The sequence below is a fragment of the Gadus morhua genome, chromosome 4 (genome assembly GCF_902167405.1).
Source record: "Gadus morhua chromosome 4, gadMor3.0, whole genome shotgun sequence".
Taxonomy (NCBI): Eukaryota; Metazoa; Chordata; class Actinopteri; order Gadiformes; family Gadidae; genus Gadus; species Gadus morhua.
Genome location: NC_044051.1, coordinates 19,897,776 through 19,915,648, shown reverse-complemented (window position 1 = coordinate 19,915,648; position 17,873 = coordinate 19,897,776). Strand labels below are relative to the sequence as shown.

Here is a 17,873-nt window from a genome sequence, read left to right as displayed (position 1 = left end):
TTCTGAACAAGCTGAAGCTTCCTCAGAGTTTGTTTTGGGAGACCTGTAAGGAGACCATTGCAGTAATCAAGCTTACTAGTGATAAAGGCATGTACAAGTTTTGTAAGTCTTCGGTGGACATGAGCCCTATAAGTCTTGCTACATTTTTAAGGTGATAACAGCCGATTTTGTAACTGATTTGATGTGACTGTCGAAATGTAAATCTGAATCCATGATAACCCCTAGATTTCTGGCTTTGATAGAGGTTTTCAGGGACAGAGAGTGAAGGTGTTGGGTTACTTTAAGCATTTCCGTTTTAGAACCAAATACAATTATCTCTGTTTTGTCCTCATTAAGTTGAAGGAAATTTCGGCACATCCATTCTTGCACTTTCTCAATGCACTGGCACAGCAGATCTATGGGCCGATAGTAATTTGGTGATAGCGATACATAGATTTGTGTGTCACCAGCATAGCAATGATGGTCAATATTGTTATTTTGCATGATTTGCCCTAGTGGGAGCATGTAGATGTTGAATAAAGAGGGTCCTAAGATCGAACCTTGTGGGACTCCACATGTCACGTTGGTTGATTCTGATACAAAGTCGCCAATGGAAACAAAGTACTTCCTATTTTGTAGGTAGGACCTGAACCAATTTAAGACGGTGCCTGAAAGCCCCACCCAGTTTTCTAACCTGTCCAGAAGTAATGTATGGTCAACAGTGTCGATTGCAGCACTGGGGTCAAGTAGCATTGGTATTGAGGTTTTGCCAGAGTCTGTGTTAAGACGGATGTCGTTTACAACTTTAATAAGGGCGGTCTCAGTGCTGTGCAGGGGTTGAAATCCTGATTGGAAGGTGTCATAGCAACCAGTTGATGCCAGGAAGTGATTAAGTTGCTGGAGGACCACTTTCTCAATGATTTTACTTATGAAGGGTAGATTTGATATTGGTCTGTAGTTGTTAATAATAGAGGCATCTAGGCTCCGCTTTTTTAAAAGGGGTTTAATAACTGCAGTTTTCAAAGCTTTTGGGAAATTGCCTGACTGGAGAGAGTTGTTAAACTATCTGCAATATGTCTACTGCTAGGCAGTCGAAAACATTCTTAAAGAGGTTGGTAGGTATAGTATCAAGGCAACAGGTGGATGGCTTTAGTTGTGTCACAGTTTCCACAAGATTTTGAGAGTCTATAACATTAAAGCATGCCATCCTTGCCACGTTATTTTTGCCTGAACAGGGTGGTAGTCCAACATTTTTGTTTGAAGTGGAGATATTGATGGCGCGTCTGATACCTTCAATTTTATCAGTATAAAGAGCTGCAAACTCATTGCATTTCTGCGTGGAATGGAGATCAGGTGGAATTTGTGTTGGGGGGTTGGTCAGTCTGTCAACAGTTGCAAATAGGGTTTTTGCATTATTAGTGTTGGTTTTAATGATATTGGAGAAAAATGTTTCTCTAGCATTTTTTAAGTCTAAATTGTAGGCACGGAGGCTCTCTTTAGAGATAATATGGTGAATATGAAGTTTTGTTTTACGCCAGATGCGTTCAACCTTCCTGCATTCTTTTTTCTGTGCTGTTACAGAAGCAGCTTTTCTCCAGGGTGCCTTGTGCTTTCCAGAAATCGTTTTAACCTTATAAGGTGCAATGACATCTATGACTTTCAAAATTGTCAAATTAAAGTTTTCTACAAGATCATCAGCAGAACATGGGTTTAGAGGTGGTAGCAAGGAGATGGCCTTTTTAAAAAGTACATTAGAATCTTCATCTATATACCGTTTTTTGACAGTGTTTGATTTTGTCTGTATGTCGGGAAAAAAAGATATGTTAAGAAAACACAAAAGTGGTCAGACAAGGAAGGATCAGTCACAGAGAGATCAGAAACATTGAGGCCCTTTGTGATAACCAGGTCTAGAGTGTGCCCCTTACAATGAGTAGCCTCTTTCACATGTTGAGACAGTTCAAATGTGTCCAAAATGGTAAAAAGTTTTTTTGCACACTTGTCATTCAAATCATCAGTATGAAAATTGAAGTCACCAGTTATAACTAGACAGTCAAATTTTGTGGAGATGCTAGACAATAATTCTGTGAAGTCATCGAAAAAATTTGCAGAATATGTGGGTGGCCTGTAATTAATAGGAGAACTCTGGGGAGCATTTCAATACAGCACTAAGGTATTTGAATGATGGAAAATCACCAAATAACATCTGTTTCCCCTGAAATACATTTTTAAATATAGCAGCAACCCCTCCACCTCTTTTTCCAGATCTACATGCATCAAAAAATTATAGTTGGGAGGAGCTGTCTCTATCAGAACAGTTGCACTGTTAATTTGTTCCAGCCATGTTTCAGTTGAAAGCATAAAATCCAGTTTAGAAGTGGTAATAAAATCATTAACTAAAAATGATTTGTTATTAAGAGACCTCACATTAAGTAGAGCCATCCTGATGGTGTTGTTGATAGGCTTAAAGGTTGTTTTTGGTTTGGAGGCAATAGATATGAGATTTGTGAGGTTAGCAGTGTGTCTAAGTTTCCCTTTGTTTACTCTCTTAGTGGTTACAGCATGAATGCGAAAGTTGCCCTTCTTTGACGTAGGCAACCAGCAGATTATGTGAAACTTCCTTTATACTGCGTCTACGGCTGAACCCTTTTTTGTCTCAGTAATTATACTCAGGACTACTATCAGTACAGGGGGGGGGCTGGGGCGCCATCCTCTTTGGTGTTATCAGCCTGTGGCCATGACGTGGCGATGCTATCATTGACACAGATGCAAGTTTGATGCCAACATATTCCAGTTTCTTAAATTCGGCTGGAAATCGCAAAGGGAGGAGACATTGGGGCTGGAGGTCATCGTCGATGGGGGAATGCAGAGGAGGGGGGTGGCCGTTCCTCGCCAAGCCAGCATCAGCGATGGGCGAAGGCACAGTGTTGATGGCGTCGGGCGGGCTGTTGTCTCTCTTCAAGGTCTGTGGGCTGTCTGCTATCTGTGTGTCAGATAGTGGCAGAGTAGATGTGTGGGGGAGGCTGTAGTCTCGCTTCTTCTCAACCTGTGCACTGACTGTGGCCTGTGCGTCAGACCATGGAGATTTGTGGGAAAGTGAGAAGAGAAGATTGTCCCTCAACAGTTTTGAGCCTAACCTGTTTGGGTGTAGGCCATCTGCTCTGAAAAGATATTTGCGCCCCCAGAATAAGTTGAAATTGTCAATAAAGCCCCTTCCTCTTTCATTGCAGACTCTGGAAAGCCATGTATTCAGTACAAGTAGACGACTGAATCTGTTTATTCTAGAGCTGTCAAGCGATTAAAATATTTAATCGTGATTAATCGCATTAATGTCACAATTAACTCTAATTAATCGCGATTAATCGCAAATTCTTTTTCTATGCTAAATATCCCTTGATTTTTTTGTCCCATAATTCTTCTCATTTTAATTCTCTTATCAACATGGTGAAGTGCATCGGCTTGCCTTGTGCAAATGATTTTTTTATTGATAACAACATTGGCATATACACTGATCAAAACAGGATGATACAAAAAAAGAGCCTATAGTGCAATTAAACGACTGCTTTGAACAAATGTCATTTGAACATAGCAGTCAGGCTACTGCTTCTTTGTTTTGAGCCAAAGAAAAAAAAAAAAAAAAGTTTTTTTATTCTTTTTTATATAAAATAATTGCGTTAATCGCGCGATAAAAAATTGAACGCCGTTAAATTGGTTTGCGTTAACGCCGTTAATAACGCGTTTAACTGACAGCTCTAGTTTATTCCCCTGTCAACTGCTGGTATGGGTCCACTGATGAATGACTTGATGTGTATTTTGTCCAGTGTATCCAATAGATCAGTGTAATCCCTCTTCAGAAGTTCTGACTGTTCTCTTTGAATATCATTAATTCCTGCATGCACAATAATCGGTGAGATTTTGGGGTTTTCCAATATGATTTTGGCTAGTTTATGGTTGATATCACTAACCATTCCATATGGGAAGTTGCATGTTTTGATCTTCTTACCGGTTATATCCTTGATGGTTGAGTCTCCTATAATCAGAGTGTCTGGTTCATCTGCTTTCTCTGAGATGGGCCCTTGTTGGACGGTGGCAGACACATGCGCAGCCCGCCTCCGTGGCGACTGGTTGTTCCATCTCTGTCCGTACCGTCTGTCCGGACACATTTCAGGGGTCAGGGGTGCACAGGTGGCCGAGGCATGCGCAGCTCGCCTCCATGGTGACTGGTTCTTGTTCCGTCTCTGTCCGCACTGTCCGTCCGGACGCATCTCGGGGCTCAGGGGTGCATGGGTGGCAGGCGCGTTCGTGGACTCTTGAAGTGGCAGGAACCGGTTCTTCAGTGGCAGGGTTAATTTCAGTGACGGGCTAATCCGGCTGATACATGTAACTTTAGCTTTGGGTAGCTTAGCTAGAGGCAGTCTTATACCAGAACAATTTTAAATAAACAAACTTTGTAGTAAAATGTTGTATTTTTCAAACTGCTAACAGGAAGGCTTTTTTTAAATTGCTCTTGTTAGTGCCTTGGGAATTTTCCAATATCAAACTAACATATTAATTATATAACTTCTCCTATAGACTAAAGATGGTGCATGCCCGGAGCTCACCAGATTGGACATAGATACTTTCCAGTGTTCGTTATGCCACAAGACAGGGGGGTACCCTGAGCTTACTGCTCATTTGCAGACACATCAGCGGTCCGTTGTGAAGTATTGCGGTAAGTCCATCTATTCGATAACATTTTTTAAATTTACATTTCGAATGGTCCCTGTTCCCCTAAGGTGTAGTGTCCTAAATATAAAAAATCAATGTATGTGTATTATATCCATCCTGTTTCATCACACATTCACCCTGTAAAAGTTCAGGTTATAGACATGATAATTATGTTCTAGGAGAAGGTTGTATTATATCAATATGTATTGCTCTCTAAAAAAATATTTGGTATGTTTCTATGAAAACTTCTTATTCACCTTTTCTGCCTTTTTTTTTAGGACATCACATATTCAAATGTGACCTTGGCTGTTAAGATGAGAGCCATTATCACTGCATTTCATGCTCAAAAATGATGGTGAAGAAGGACAGTTTCTTCAAACATATTTCAACCTGCTGCAATTAATGACGACATATTAAACATGATGGCGCAATAATGATGTTTGGTTTACAGATACCATTGAACTCTGACGAGGACCATGCTTACAATAAGAGGCCTTACAGCTTTCCTTCTAAGGAGATGGTTAGTATAAAGTTAATTGCATTGAAAAATCAGAGCTGTACTAATGTGAATTTGTGCATCCATTTAGGGCAGTGGAGTTACCATGGACAAAGATGTCTTCAGCTTCAAAGAAGACACATCTCTCATTGAACCAACCATTAAGTCATTTATTGGTACAGGCTTTAATAATTAAAATACTTTTGGTATGGAGCTTTTTATATTCAAAGGTTTATGCCAATATTTTGAGGTGAGAACATGATGCTACTGTATGTAAAGTCTCTAGTGCAATCTGCTGTCTTCACCTTTAACCAATATGTATCATCACAATGTTCGAGTTGTGGTTTACGACACACACATTTTTGGATTTATTGGGAGCTTTTCAATACAATAATAAGGGTCCAAGTCCTGATTCTCTGTTGCCACTGGTTTACTTTTATTTCTTTTCTAGATAGAAATATTCTGAAATGTCTTAAGCATGAGATTTTTGCAAAGCTTACAAAATTAAGAAAAACATGCTTTTAACAGATTTAACAGAGGCTATATGGCTTTCCTTAAGGAGAAGACATGCTCTTTGCGTCTGAGTTCATGATCCAGGTTGATCCACAACCAGTCACAACATCCCTAAAAGCTGTTTTGTGTTAATCCGCACACTCAATAAAAGTTATTCAAATGTTTAAGCGGTTTGTAAACCTAAGAAAAAGCTGTGATCCCTTCAGGAAACGGTGGATAAGAAGAGAGGCACCAGGATCAGTAGCCTACATCACAAAAGTGGAGGAAAACTTTGAGAGACCACTATATGTGTAGGTATTTGGGTATGGGGCAGGGACTCGGGTCCATTCATGGGAAGGGACTTCGGGGCAGGGGTGGACTGGGAGAAAAATTCAGCCCTGGCATTTTCTCTCCAGACCAGCCCACTACATTATTAGCACTAGGGGTGGGAGGAGACGAACGGGAAGAACCTATATCCGAATAATAGTACAGTTTTTTGTTTTTCAAGTTTGTGTTTCTTGTGCTGCTGACAATAAAGGTGTGAAACCCGAACAGGAAGTTAACAGACAACCTGTGGTTGCTGCATGTCCACCCGCCATATCTACTACAAAACCCTTGTTAAATATCACACATGATCCAACACTAAATCCTCTCTTGCAGTTATTAGTCTGTGACTGTGAAAATCGTTTGGTGTAAGCCCAGCATTAGTTAAAACCAGACTCGGACAATAATAACAAAATCTCCTGACAAATAATCTAAATAGAAACATATTACAGACAGTAACATCATTAGAGCTGAAACCAATTTGTTTTAACGGTGACTCAGTCATTATGAAACCATAAATAGAGAATTGAATTTTTTTTCTCATATACTTCTCATATTCTCATACACGTGTATGTGCACATGTATGTATACATGTGCACATACATGTATATGAGAATGCATATCTATTCAGACCTGTAATTCGGCCTACTTGCATAACTGTTCATTTAACTTAAAAGATATGCAAATGTTTGAAATTAAAATCGATGTGAAAATCTTCAACCAGGAAATAATCATAATCAAACCTTTTGTTTCAATCTGAGGCAAACGAGTTGCATAATAAACTCACAAAGTCAAGAGAAGCTCTCTCTCTCTCTCTCTCTCTCTCTCTCTCTCTCTCTCTCTCTCTCTCTCTCTCTCTCTCTCTCTCTCTCTCTCTCTCTCATAGAATAACTTCTAGCAGGTGAGGAAAACCAGTTTGACAGGAGATGATGGTAGCAGAGAATATAAAGAGACATTTATGAATAACCAATTGTCATTTTATCACACATATAGTATGTTTCTTCACATAAACCTTTAAACATACACATATTGCATTCCTCTCGAAATAGTCATCACCTCAGTAAACAATAAATGAATTGAAAGATTACAATAAATTCAAAGGCAAATATTGCAAATTAAACGAATTATTTCCAATAGGTTTACTTGTATTTTGTGCTAAAATTCAAAGTGTCACATCTGTATTTACAATACAGCTTGATTCTGCATCTCTATTTACAGCTCATTATTAGTCCATGTCAATGTTTACTGTTGCTATGGCAACAAGGGACTGCTGACGTTAGCAGCTGTTAGCTAGCTTAGCCAAATCATCTGAACAATAATAACCAATAATATCACAATTCGGCCTATTTAAACAAAGTCAACCACAACTACCAACAGTCACAGCCCTTCAACTCTGGGCTAATATGTTGTCACAAGTATGCAGCTAATTAGGTCACATCACATTCAATGTAAAAACGTTTTCTACTTGGTTTTGTACGTGTCTCAAAATGTAGCCTAGGCTAACGTTACTTAGCATATATGCCTCCACTCGCTCGTCTCCTGGCGCAGCAGCACCTGCTGGGGTGTGGACCCTGGCACCAAATAGGTCTGTCAATTTTGAACATTTAACTTCCATCTCCAGAGGCTTAAGTCGCCGTTTTTCAGCACCACCCGGGCGTTTTCAGCTCCGTACCGGCTCCCGGCTCCGGACCATGCCATGAGGTCCCGCCAACCCTGGTTTGTGTTGTGATTGACAGCACTGTCAGGGCTCTCTGAGCCAGTCAGCCCATGATTGATTGACAATGACAAACATAGACCAATAATATGCGTCGATGCTGGCAACACACTGCTAGCTCTCTGTAGCCCATTGGCCGGCCCAATTGGAGGGAATTTAGAGAGAGAGGAACATAGCGGACCGGACCGGCCCACATTGGGTCAACGGCCCACCGGGACGACGCCCGGTATGCCAGATGGCCAGTCCACCCCTGCTTCGGGGTCGGTACCGTTTGCAGCAGGTCTAAACCATAGGTCCGACGAGTCGCGTTTTTAATCCACCATCACTGAGACAGTAAGTGGACATTTAAGATGTCAATGGGTGGATTATTTTTTAACACAAACAGCTCGTATAGACAGACAAGAGTCGTCGCTTTAAACACAGTAACGTGTATTTATGAACGGCATGTTTTATTACGTTTTTATGAGTTTGTTTGCATTCTATACTAAGTGAATGGAGCGCTGTGCAAAGTGAATGGAGCGCTGTGGCGCTGTTTATTGGTGGGCGTGTTTGACACGAGCAATGGGCGTGTTTGGCATATGGCTCCGGCTGCAGATAGACCTACTTGATAGACAGAGCTCACACGGCATCATGTTTGTGTCATATCTAGTGATGAGAAGTGATTCCACCTCGAGCCACGAAGGCAAAAGCCTTTAATCAGACACCAAAGCCGATTACGACCCAGGTCAGAAGCCAGACGTCTGATTGGACGATGGAATGTCACGTAGCCAATCGTAGCGGATGCGATGTTCGTTCTCCCGACACTGGACGTCCGACTGCAACCTGCCAAGTTTATCACATTCATACGTAGACAGTAATTTGGGAAAGAATTCAAACAAAATATGCTCTGACAAGAATTAGTTAGTCTTAGGTTCGTTTTAAACGGAAACACTGAAATTACCCCATTTTTAAGGGAATAATTATCGTGTGCATCAGACAAGCATGTCTCCTTATGAATGCGCTTAACAAGGCTGAGAAGGATCCTGGATTGAAGCGTTATCCCGGTCTAGCGCAATACAATTTCCGGTCTTCTACTTCCTATGGGCACTGTACGCCAAGGAATAGTCCGCGGAGCTAGAAGATTAAGAACAAGACAAGAATACCCACAAAAAAGAAAATGAGAATAAATATGTCTTTATTTGACTGTTATCCGTAAGGGAATCGGATATCCTTCTAGTCCCTCTCTCGCCACTAAACTCTTGTAACTGAAACGCGAATCGATCCCGCCCTCTCTCTCGTGAACAACGCCCAATTGAAGCACCCCGTTCCGGGCATTCCGTAGTGAGATGACACGCTTTGGAAAGACGCGAGCATTCAACTAGGAGAGACTAGGAATGCCATTTGTTGCCCGTAGGATGGAGGGGCAGCGATGCTGCAAAGAGTCTATCTTTCACACTACCTTTCGTTCCTTGGGTGTTTTATGTTTGGTAAGTAGGACATGATGATTAATGTGATTACTCCGTATGCACTTGTTATACACATATTTTATTCAGGGTAAACGTATGTGTTTGATCCGATCTTGGTCTGATGCCTGTTATCAATGGCCATGTAGCCAGTGGATTATCATGCTAGGAGCAATAACATCCAAACCCACCGCTTCCGACCCGCTCACCTACAGGTTATAAGGAGAGCGCCTCTGTCAAATAGGAGCACACGTCTACTTCTCGCCTGCAATCACTACTAACTTTGCCTTTGATTACTATACTGTTGCTCATAATAATTACAATTATCATAATATTAATACTGTTAATGACTCTGCCATTATAGCCTCATTATCAATTCTAACACACCAACGTCATCCGACGCACGCATTCCTCTAGAACAGGGCTATTCAACCTCCTTAACAAGTGGGACGAAAAGGAAAACCACTGGGGGTTCATGGGCCACACAGAGTAAAACTATGTGAATGAATCGCTACAAATAAATCTTACTTAAAGTAGTGTTAACTTAATATATATAGTACTACTACATGGAATAAACTTGTCAGACGCATTCCTTCCTTCTTCACTTTTAATCATATCATTATAAAAGATTTTGTTCTCACATATTTTGGACACGTATTTAGAATTCAACAATGTTGTTTGAATCATCACAAAACAGAACTACTGTACATATGAGACATTTTGAGCCACTGAGTCAGTGAGAAAGATTGCACCGACTGGTTTGCCTAGTTTGGCTCATCCTGAGACACTCCCTTGTTCTGATGGCATTCATATGAGAAAAGCTAGACTCAGATATCGGTTGAGCCAAACATTGTCAGAATAAGTGATGCCAGTTCCTGGTTGTGGGTTACGGATACTGGCTAGTATCACCGCCTACACACGGAAACCTGATTTGCATGCAACTATGTTTCTCCTTTATTTTATTTATTTTTTGCATGCAACCTCTTGCGGGCCAGAAAAAAATTAAGAGGGGCCGCATTTGGCCCACGGGCCGCTAGTTGAATAGGCCTGCTCTAGAACATAATACATGATTAAAACTTCCTCCTAACAGAAACAATTCTCTTTGCTATAACTTCAAATCAGAGCATGTATGTGTCAGATCGTTTTTTCCGCCATGTGATGTCAGCTTAACCTCCTCCACCCTATAACCCCCAACCCCTCCTCCCTCACCCCCACCCCCCTGAAGCTGGTGTTCCTGTCCGTGGCGTTGTACCCCGGTCTGTGGTCCATGGGGGCTCGGCTCTACGCCGTCATCACTGGGACCCCTGTAGCGGGCCACAACTCGGTCCTGCTGATCGGCACCCCTAACGAGCAGGTGGCCCAGGACATCGGCAGGTAGGCCCCTGTAGCGCCGGCTGGCCTCCCGCATGCCAACCCGTCACTCTGTCACTCTGTGTTGTGTGTGTGTGTGTGTATAAATCATTGATCAGTTGCGCTGCACTTATTAAACTCAAAGTGTTGTGGTAAAACATTATTCTGAGACAATTTCTGAAGGTTTCCTCAACCTTGAAATTGGTCAGGGAGTACTTTGGAGAAAGTTAGGATCTTTGCTCTGGCCCTGAGATACGAGTGAGGCCACGGCCTGTTATGTCTTCTGAGAGCCGGGGCCTGCTCTTTTCTCCTATTTTTTTGCGTTGCTGTCCCTCCATTTGAATACTAAAGAGGGGTTGGGTTGTATGCTGTATCTGCTCACGGCAAAGCCTCAAACCATATTTTTTACGTGGTCAATGTTTCTATCTCTGAACCTCTCTGCTTTGGAACGATTCGCCGCCATGCAACGTTTTCCTTTTCTTCCACAGAGCCATCATGGAGCGACAGATGGCGGCCAGCATTAACATTCTCCCCAGGACCTGGTCTCTGTGAGTGTGTGTTCTGTAGGCCCTGCTGACACCTGGCCCCGTCTGGAGTACCTGGCAATCACAATCGCCATAGACTGGAGTGACACACACACACAAACACACACACACACACACACACACACACACACACACACACACACACACACACACACATAGGTTGAAAATACAACGCATTGAGATGGATAGATAGATAGATAGATAGATAGATAGATAGATAGATAGATAGATAGATAGATAGATAGATAGATAGATAGATAGATAGATAGATAGATAGATAGATATGAACTTTATACCATGTTACAAAATGCTACATTTTGTATGGTGTTGAACAGTTGGCATGGGGGAAAAAAGTTAGTGTTACTCTTGAGGAGGAGCATCCAGTCGCTGAACGAGCTCTTCTGGTTGCTGATCAAAGTGTGCAGAGGATGGCTGACATTGTCCAGAATATCCAGCAGTTTGTTGGATGTTCTCCTCTCTGCCACTGTCACAGAGTCCAGCTTCATGCTGACCACAGAGCCGGCCTGCCTGATCAGCTTGTCCAACCTTGATGAGTCCTTTTTTGATGTGCTGCGTTTCCTGTAGATGTTGAATGATCGCCTCCTCCTCAGGAAGTACGGTCTGCCTTGGGCTTTCCCATACAGATGGTCTGTGTTGCTCGCCCAGTTCAGCTTGTTGTCCAGCCAGAGCCCGAGGTACTTGTAGGAGACAACGTTCTCAACTACAGCCCCCTCAATCTGAACGGGTCTAGGACGTGGTCTGGACTTTTAAGGCTCCTGTTCTCCTCCTCACTATCACCCCATATGCATCCCACGATAGCCGCCTGTGTCATCAGCAAACATCTAAATGTGACACATCTCAGAGTTGGAACAGAAGTCAGAGGTGTAAAGGTGAAGAGTAATGGTGCCATTACAGTCCCTTGTGGTGCTACTGTGCTACTGACCACAGTGTCAGACGTGATGTCCTTCAGCCTGACATACTGTGGTCTGTCAGTGGGGTAGCTGGAAATTCCAAGACACCAGGCAGGGGTCCACTCACATTTTGGCCAGTTTGTCCTGAAGCAGAAGGGGTTGAATGGTGTTGAAGGTTCTTGAAAAGTCCAGAAAATGAATCCTCTCTGTCCTACTCCTTTTATTATTATGCAAAAGTGGGCGGTTGGAGGTAGAGGACCGCATCCTCCACACCGACCTTTGTTCGGTACGCAAACTGTAATGGGCCATATGCAAACAGGGGTATTATTGCACCGCACCAAACCCCACACGCACACACCAACTACACGTACACACATACACACACATCGATGCAACCATAGACATGCACACACCAACAACGCATCAACATGCAAGGATTTAAACACACATACACACAGTTGCTCAGCCCTTTTCCTCCTTTCTAACTAGCATAGCTATTGCCTAGAAAACCAGGAGTCAACTGTCTGAATGAAATGGCTCATGATCAGTGGGACACTGAGACACACTTGGACCCTGTGTAGGGATTAGCCACGCCTGTCAACGCGTAAGCCGTATGGAATATGGAGCGTAATGGAGCGGTAAACCACCGGACAATAGGATGAGTAGCCGTAATGCTAAACCTGTTAGCCACAAACGAAAAAAAGGTTTAGTCTGAAATACACACAGGGTGACATGGGAAGTGTGTGTGTTTGTGTGTGTGTGTGTGTGTGTGTGTGTGTGTGTGTGTGTGTGTGTGTGTGTGTGTGTGTGTGTGTGTGTGTGTGTCTGTGTGTCTGTGTGTGTGTGTGTGTGTGCGTGTGTGTGTGTGTGTGTGTGCAACAGTTATAAAGGAATTCAGTGTGTATTTATATAAGAAACCTTTTATTGATTAAATTCACTTCATAATACCTATATCCATATCACACAGACATGGAGTCTGAATCACAAATGAAAGTATGGACACGTGCAGCGCTTTCTATTGAAACATTTGACATGCCTGAGCGTGCTGTGCTATGTTGAAGCAGAAGCAGATGGGAACACAGATAGCCACGGTAAGTATAGAGCATCTTGTGGCCTCTCGTGTGTTTCACACAACGAGAAGTTGTAGGAAGTGGTAACGACATCCTGACTGGTGTAATGTTTTGTGTTATTTTCAGGTATTACTGGAAGGGCGAAGTCCAAGAGGCAACAGAGATTGTGATGGTAGGAACCAGCGCTCACTTGCACAAGGTCACTTCCTGTTCCTGCTCTTTTACGCTAGGGTCCGTTTTATTGGTCTGTCATCGTAGCGCCAGCAATGTTTATTTACTTCATTAGTTACTGGTGCTTTGCTATATCTAGATCAAATGGACCCATAATTAATGGTATGAGCGACACCAGTATTTTCCCTACTGGGAAAATGGCCCATACCAAATGAATTCTTCTTTCGGTGCCTTGCTGTGAGTGTGAACACATTCATGTCGTAAAGTTAAGACATGGAAAGAGGCAGACATGCTCCAATCACTGACATTCAAAAGACAGCTGGGCTTCCTACCTATCTGACATTTTTCCTCCGTAGATCAGTAAGCCTTTTGCTCCCGTCAAGAACCGAACATCAGTACCAAAGTTTTGATGTCTATTTCATCCCGTGACAGAACCAATGTGTTTTAAAAGTATAGAGTTTCAGAAGCTAGCCCTAGTAGACACACAACCCGCCGGCTGCAGGGATTATGACGTCCGATCCTAAATCTACCTCATGTCACTGCTCAGTTATCCGTGATATAGGAGGATAAAACCACATGGTGTCCAACTCCCATTCGAAAATGAGTCAGCTGACTCAGTACAAAGCCGGCCATCCGTTCACAGACAGGGATAGACCATCCAACAGTCAGTCTTTTGATGAATGCTCGTCATTTCTGTTCTAGCTGGTGAAAACCAAGACCTCCAAGATCCAGAAACTTGTAGATTATGTGAGGTGGGACATCGTTTCATTTGACACTAGTGGTGTAATTCCAGAACATTCCACCCACTCCCCTTCATTGCAATTTTACAATTTCACATCTCGCCAGTCATTGATAACTAATATTGTGGGTGTGTGTGTCGTGTTTGTGGGTCCGACTGTCTGTGTATGTGTATGAATGTGTGTCTGTGTGCATGTGTGCGTGTGTGTGCACTCGCGTGTGCGTTTGTGTGTGTGTGGTTCCAGGTCCATCCATCCTTACGAGAACCCGGACGTCCTGAGCATGGCGGTGGGGTACACCGGTGCGTCCTACGTGAGGTGGATGGACGAGGCGGTCCCGGACGACTGACCGGTCAGCCCGGGGGGGTCACCCCCCCAGACACGCATCCTCCCCTGCATGCAGACCTGAGGGAACCCGAGCCCTGAGCACGGGGTCGTCCCTCGCCCAAACGCTCGAGCAGGAAGTCAGCCGGGGATGATAACAGTGTTATTCTGTTTCCCGAGCAACCGATCAGGGGACGCTTGGGAATGCGCTGTGGAGGTACACACTCCCCCTGGCTACTGACGTCTCTCGAGGCTGCAACGCTGTTTCAAGCACGCATTTTATTTATCCAACACAAAAAGCCTGTATTGCTTTGAAAATCAAATGAATTGACGACATGCTTAAAGATTTCAAAATGGAATGACAATGCATCCAGACAAATATGGCACATCAGAACATTTTATTAAGCCAGGTCTCCACTTTTAAATTTGGGTATGAATGATGGGATAGACCACCGTAAATATAACGGAGAAATAGAAAGTCTAAATTGTTTTAAAAACACATCTTGCGACAATATCCAAGTGCTTCATTCTCTTTTCTTTACTGCTAGCACTCTTCCTATCTTTATGTTCGGTCTTACACTTTTACACATTTTGAAGTTATCCTCAAATGTTTTGGTATGATGCTAGTAATAAAAACATGTAATAATTGATCCCTTGTCATCAATAGTTAGAGACACATTAAACCCCCAAACCAACGTGATACAATGAGAGCTACACAAAATAAATGATATAATATATATAAACATAAAAAAAGATATCATACGATATAAAGTTACTTCAATAACTATTAATATTAAAAGGTCTTCCTAAACTTGCAATAAACCAAGTCATTTAAACAAATAATGTTGGTCTGGGGAAAATCAGTCAACATTAGCCTATTACAAGTTTTACAAGTAATACATAATTGTGCTCTCTGCTCACCACACAGTGGGACGAGGTAGGCACGGTTACAAGGACAAGGGAAGTGCAGACGTGGTTAAACCAGGTGTTGTGTCTGTCGAGCCCCTGTAATCCTGCTGCCCAGGACAGAATGTACAAGCTGTGTGTTGCCCAACAACACTGTGTCTGTTGGCGTATTCATTTGTGTGTGTGTGTGTGTGTGTGTGTGTGTGTGTGTGTGTGTGTGTGTGTGTGTGTGTGTGTGTGTGTGTGTGTGTGTGTGTGTGTGTGTGTGTGTGTGTGTGTGTGTGTTTGGGTGTGTTCATAAATATGTGTCAGGACTCGGATTTGCTCCGAGTGAGTTATGTCACAAATAGTTTTCAAAGTGGAAATGTAGTTTGGCTGAGTGCACACTAGAGGGTGGTATTTCAATGATATAGAATATACTTTACTACAATTGTAAATCATGAATTACATCATTTATTTATTTTACTTTAAACTATTGATTTATAATAACAATGCTAATAACAATGCATCAAAGCTTGACATCGTACTGAATTCCTTATGTGTTTATTGTGAATCTGAATGTTCCACAATATGTGCTTAAAATGGTCAGTTTTTTCCTGTATTCTGTCATCACATATTGGCGACTAGGTTGCCTTTTCACTGATTAACTGGGTGGTGGACGGTAGACACCCAAAGTACTCATGGTAGTGAGCCACAGAGTCTATTTGAGTGCAGTTCAAACCCATGCATGATGCTATTTGGGTTGATCAGCCATGCCTCCAACTGCATTGTGTTTCTGATTTAGACCTGCAAAAGAAGGAACAATTTTGAGACCAGGAGAGATTTGGAAGAGATTTTGTAGCTACACAACCAAAGAATCATCCCCTCCCTCTGCCTGCCATGTTTCTCCTCCATTGAGAAGTGTGGCATGACACACTTCTCAATGGAGAAACCTACTATTGACTAGAGGATGGAGTCCCAGAAACTAAAAAAAAGAGCCAGGAATCAAAATGGTCTCATCCAACGGCAAGCATTTAACTGAAACCTAGCATTTCACTCACTAATAGCTAACGGATATCTAGATCCTGGGGAAAAAAAAAGTGTATTTTCAACAAAGTACACTCAAATAATAACTCTTAAATGTTATCACCAGCACCTTTACATATGGGGAGGTTCACAATATATGACATTAGCATATCACATTAATTCACCACTTTTATCACCAATACTGAAGTGGTGGCAAGGTGTGAATGTGAAAGCTGAAATGAGAGAAAAAGACTGCTGCATGCAACAACTGTCCATGGGATATCCAGGCATCCACATCAACTCTGTGTTGAAGTCTCAAGCAGTAGCCCTCGAATTGCTGCTATATGTGCGGCAACCCATCTTGACGATCATTTTTGAACTATGAGCCTAGCTCCAAGCCACTAACTAGCTATTAGAGTCCCTGAGCAGCTATCGCGGTGTCATTTGTCGCTTTCAATTAATCCTCACATAAACTGGAATAAATACTTAAAATCTTTACTTCCAACTAGCTAGGATGTGAAATATTCATAGTTTCCTGTAGAGATTTATATTATTATTATAATTATAATAGGCTGTCCAGATTTGTCAGTTTTTCTCACAGCACAGCCACTCACTGCCTATGCTTGTGACCAGAGAACCTGCTGGAATGACACTATTATCACTAGTGAACAAGATGCCAAATTAAATTATTACAATGTATCCCAAATGACTTGGCATTTGTCTGAATTAATCACAGATTTGGACGCTTCACACATTTGTTATGATGCAATTGGCAACATTTTGTATTGGATGAGATTTCCTTAATCTATACTGATAAAAAATGTGTATTCCCTTATTTTGATTCATTTTATCCATGTTGATGTCCAGTATTAGTACTGATGATCGGCCTTCACAGACATGAAAGACCTTTTCACGCTTTGTCGGCTTATCATGACCTTTCAGTGTGACCACGCCTGGAGCCAGCAAATGTTGTTTGGCTAAAAATAAAATAAATACAACTGTATAAAAAAATAGCGTTTGAGAATTTATCAAAGATGAGTATGCCAACATGTGAATGAGACCGCGCTGCCTTGCCCCTGTGTCCACTCACTCATGGACAGGACTGCTCACCTGCCGGAGGGCAGCAAGGATGGATTACACGTTTGATAATTTCTCTAGTGCCATGACGTAACACCACACACAGTGTGATAAACATCTGTTGAAGGGCTGTCTAGTCAGCATTATGTGGGGGAAGGGGATACTAGATAAACATATGTACAATGTGCGTTCCACGGTGGCTGCAACACAGTGGTTGGAAATTCAGCACAAATATGTTAATGCTTTTATTTTCAATTATAAAAAAGTGTGGTAACTCTTTGAGTATAAGAGAAACTCAGACAATAGACAACACAGTTCACTTATAGCCACCCCCTCCCTCCTACGCAGATATTGCATGTTGTATGTCCTGGCACTTCATGTACACACTGATTTTATATGTACTGAGTTATAGTACTTAGTTGTGTAGCATCTTATCCTACCTACCTAAATATGTTGAATGCGGGGAATGGGTTAACATAGCAATTGTTAGTGCTTGGCATTTGGTTCTATGAACATCCTAACTGTACCAACACATTGTTTCACCTTCTTCTGAAGGAAGTACTATTGTAAGTCCCTTTGGATAAAAGCGTCAGCTAAATGCCCTAAATGTAAATTGCACACACGTT

General features: G+C 42.2%; 1 protein-coding gene and 1 long non-coding RNA gene across 4 annotated transcripts; one reads left to right on the top strand and one right to left on the bottom strand.

Moving 5' to 3' along the window:
• Positions 1–7,889: 7,889 nt before the first annotated feature.
• Positions 7,890–14,909, top strand: zgc:63972 (protein CutA homolog). 3 transcript variants are annotated; one of them, XM_030353075.1, is made up of 6 exons: positions 7,890–8,042; positions 9,103–9,175; positions 10,377–10,525; positions 10,990–11,049; positions 13,154–13,199; positions 14,182–14,909. In XM_030353075.1, the coding sequence occupies exons 2-6, from the start codon at positions 9,104–9,106 to the stop codon at positions 14,359–14,361; spliced, it is 507 nt and encodes a 168-aa protein (XP_030208935.1). In that variant the 5' UTR covers positions 7,890–8,042; position 9,103; the 3' UTR covers positions 14,362–14,909. The 3 variants fall into 3 exon arrangements, with proteins under 3 accessions (XP_030208935.1, XP_030208934.1, XP_030208936.1); XM_030353076.1 differs by lacking the exon at positions 7,890–8,042 and adding an exon at positions 13,901–13,950 and having other exon boundaries at positions 8,337–9,175; XM_030353074.1 differs by lacking the exon at positions 7,890–8,042 and having other exon boundaries at positions 8,322–9,175.
• Positions 10,376–12,164, bottom strand: LOC115541388 (uncharacterized). Its single transcript, XR_003976346.1, has 2 exons — positions 11,343–12,164; positions 10,376–11,123 (listed from the first exon to the last, which is right to left on the bottom strand). It is a non-coding gene; the product is annotated as an uncharacterized LOC115541388 (long non-coding RNA).
• Positions 14,910–17,873: the final 2,964 nt, after the last annotated feature.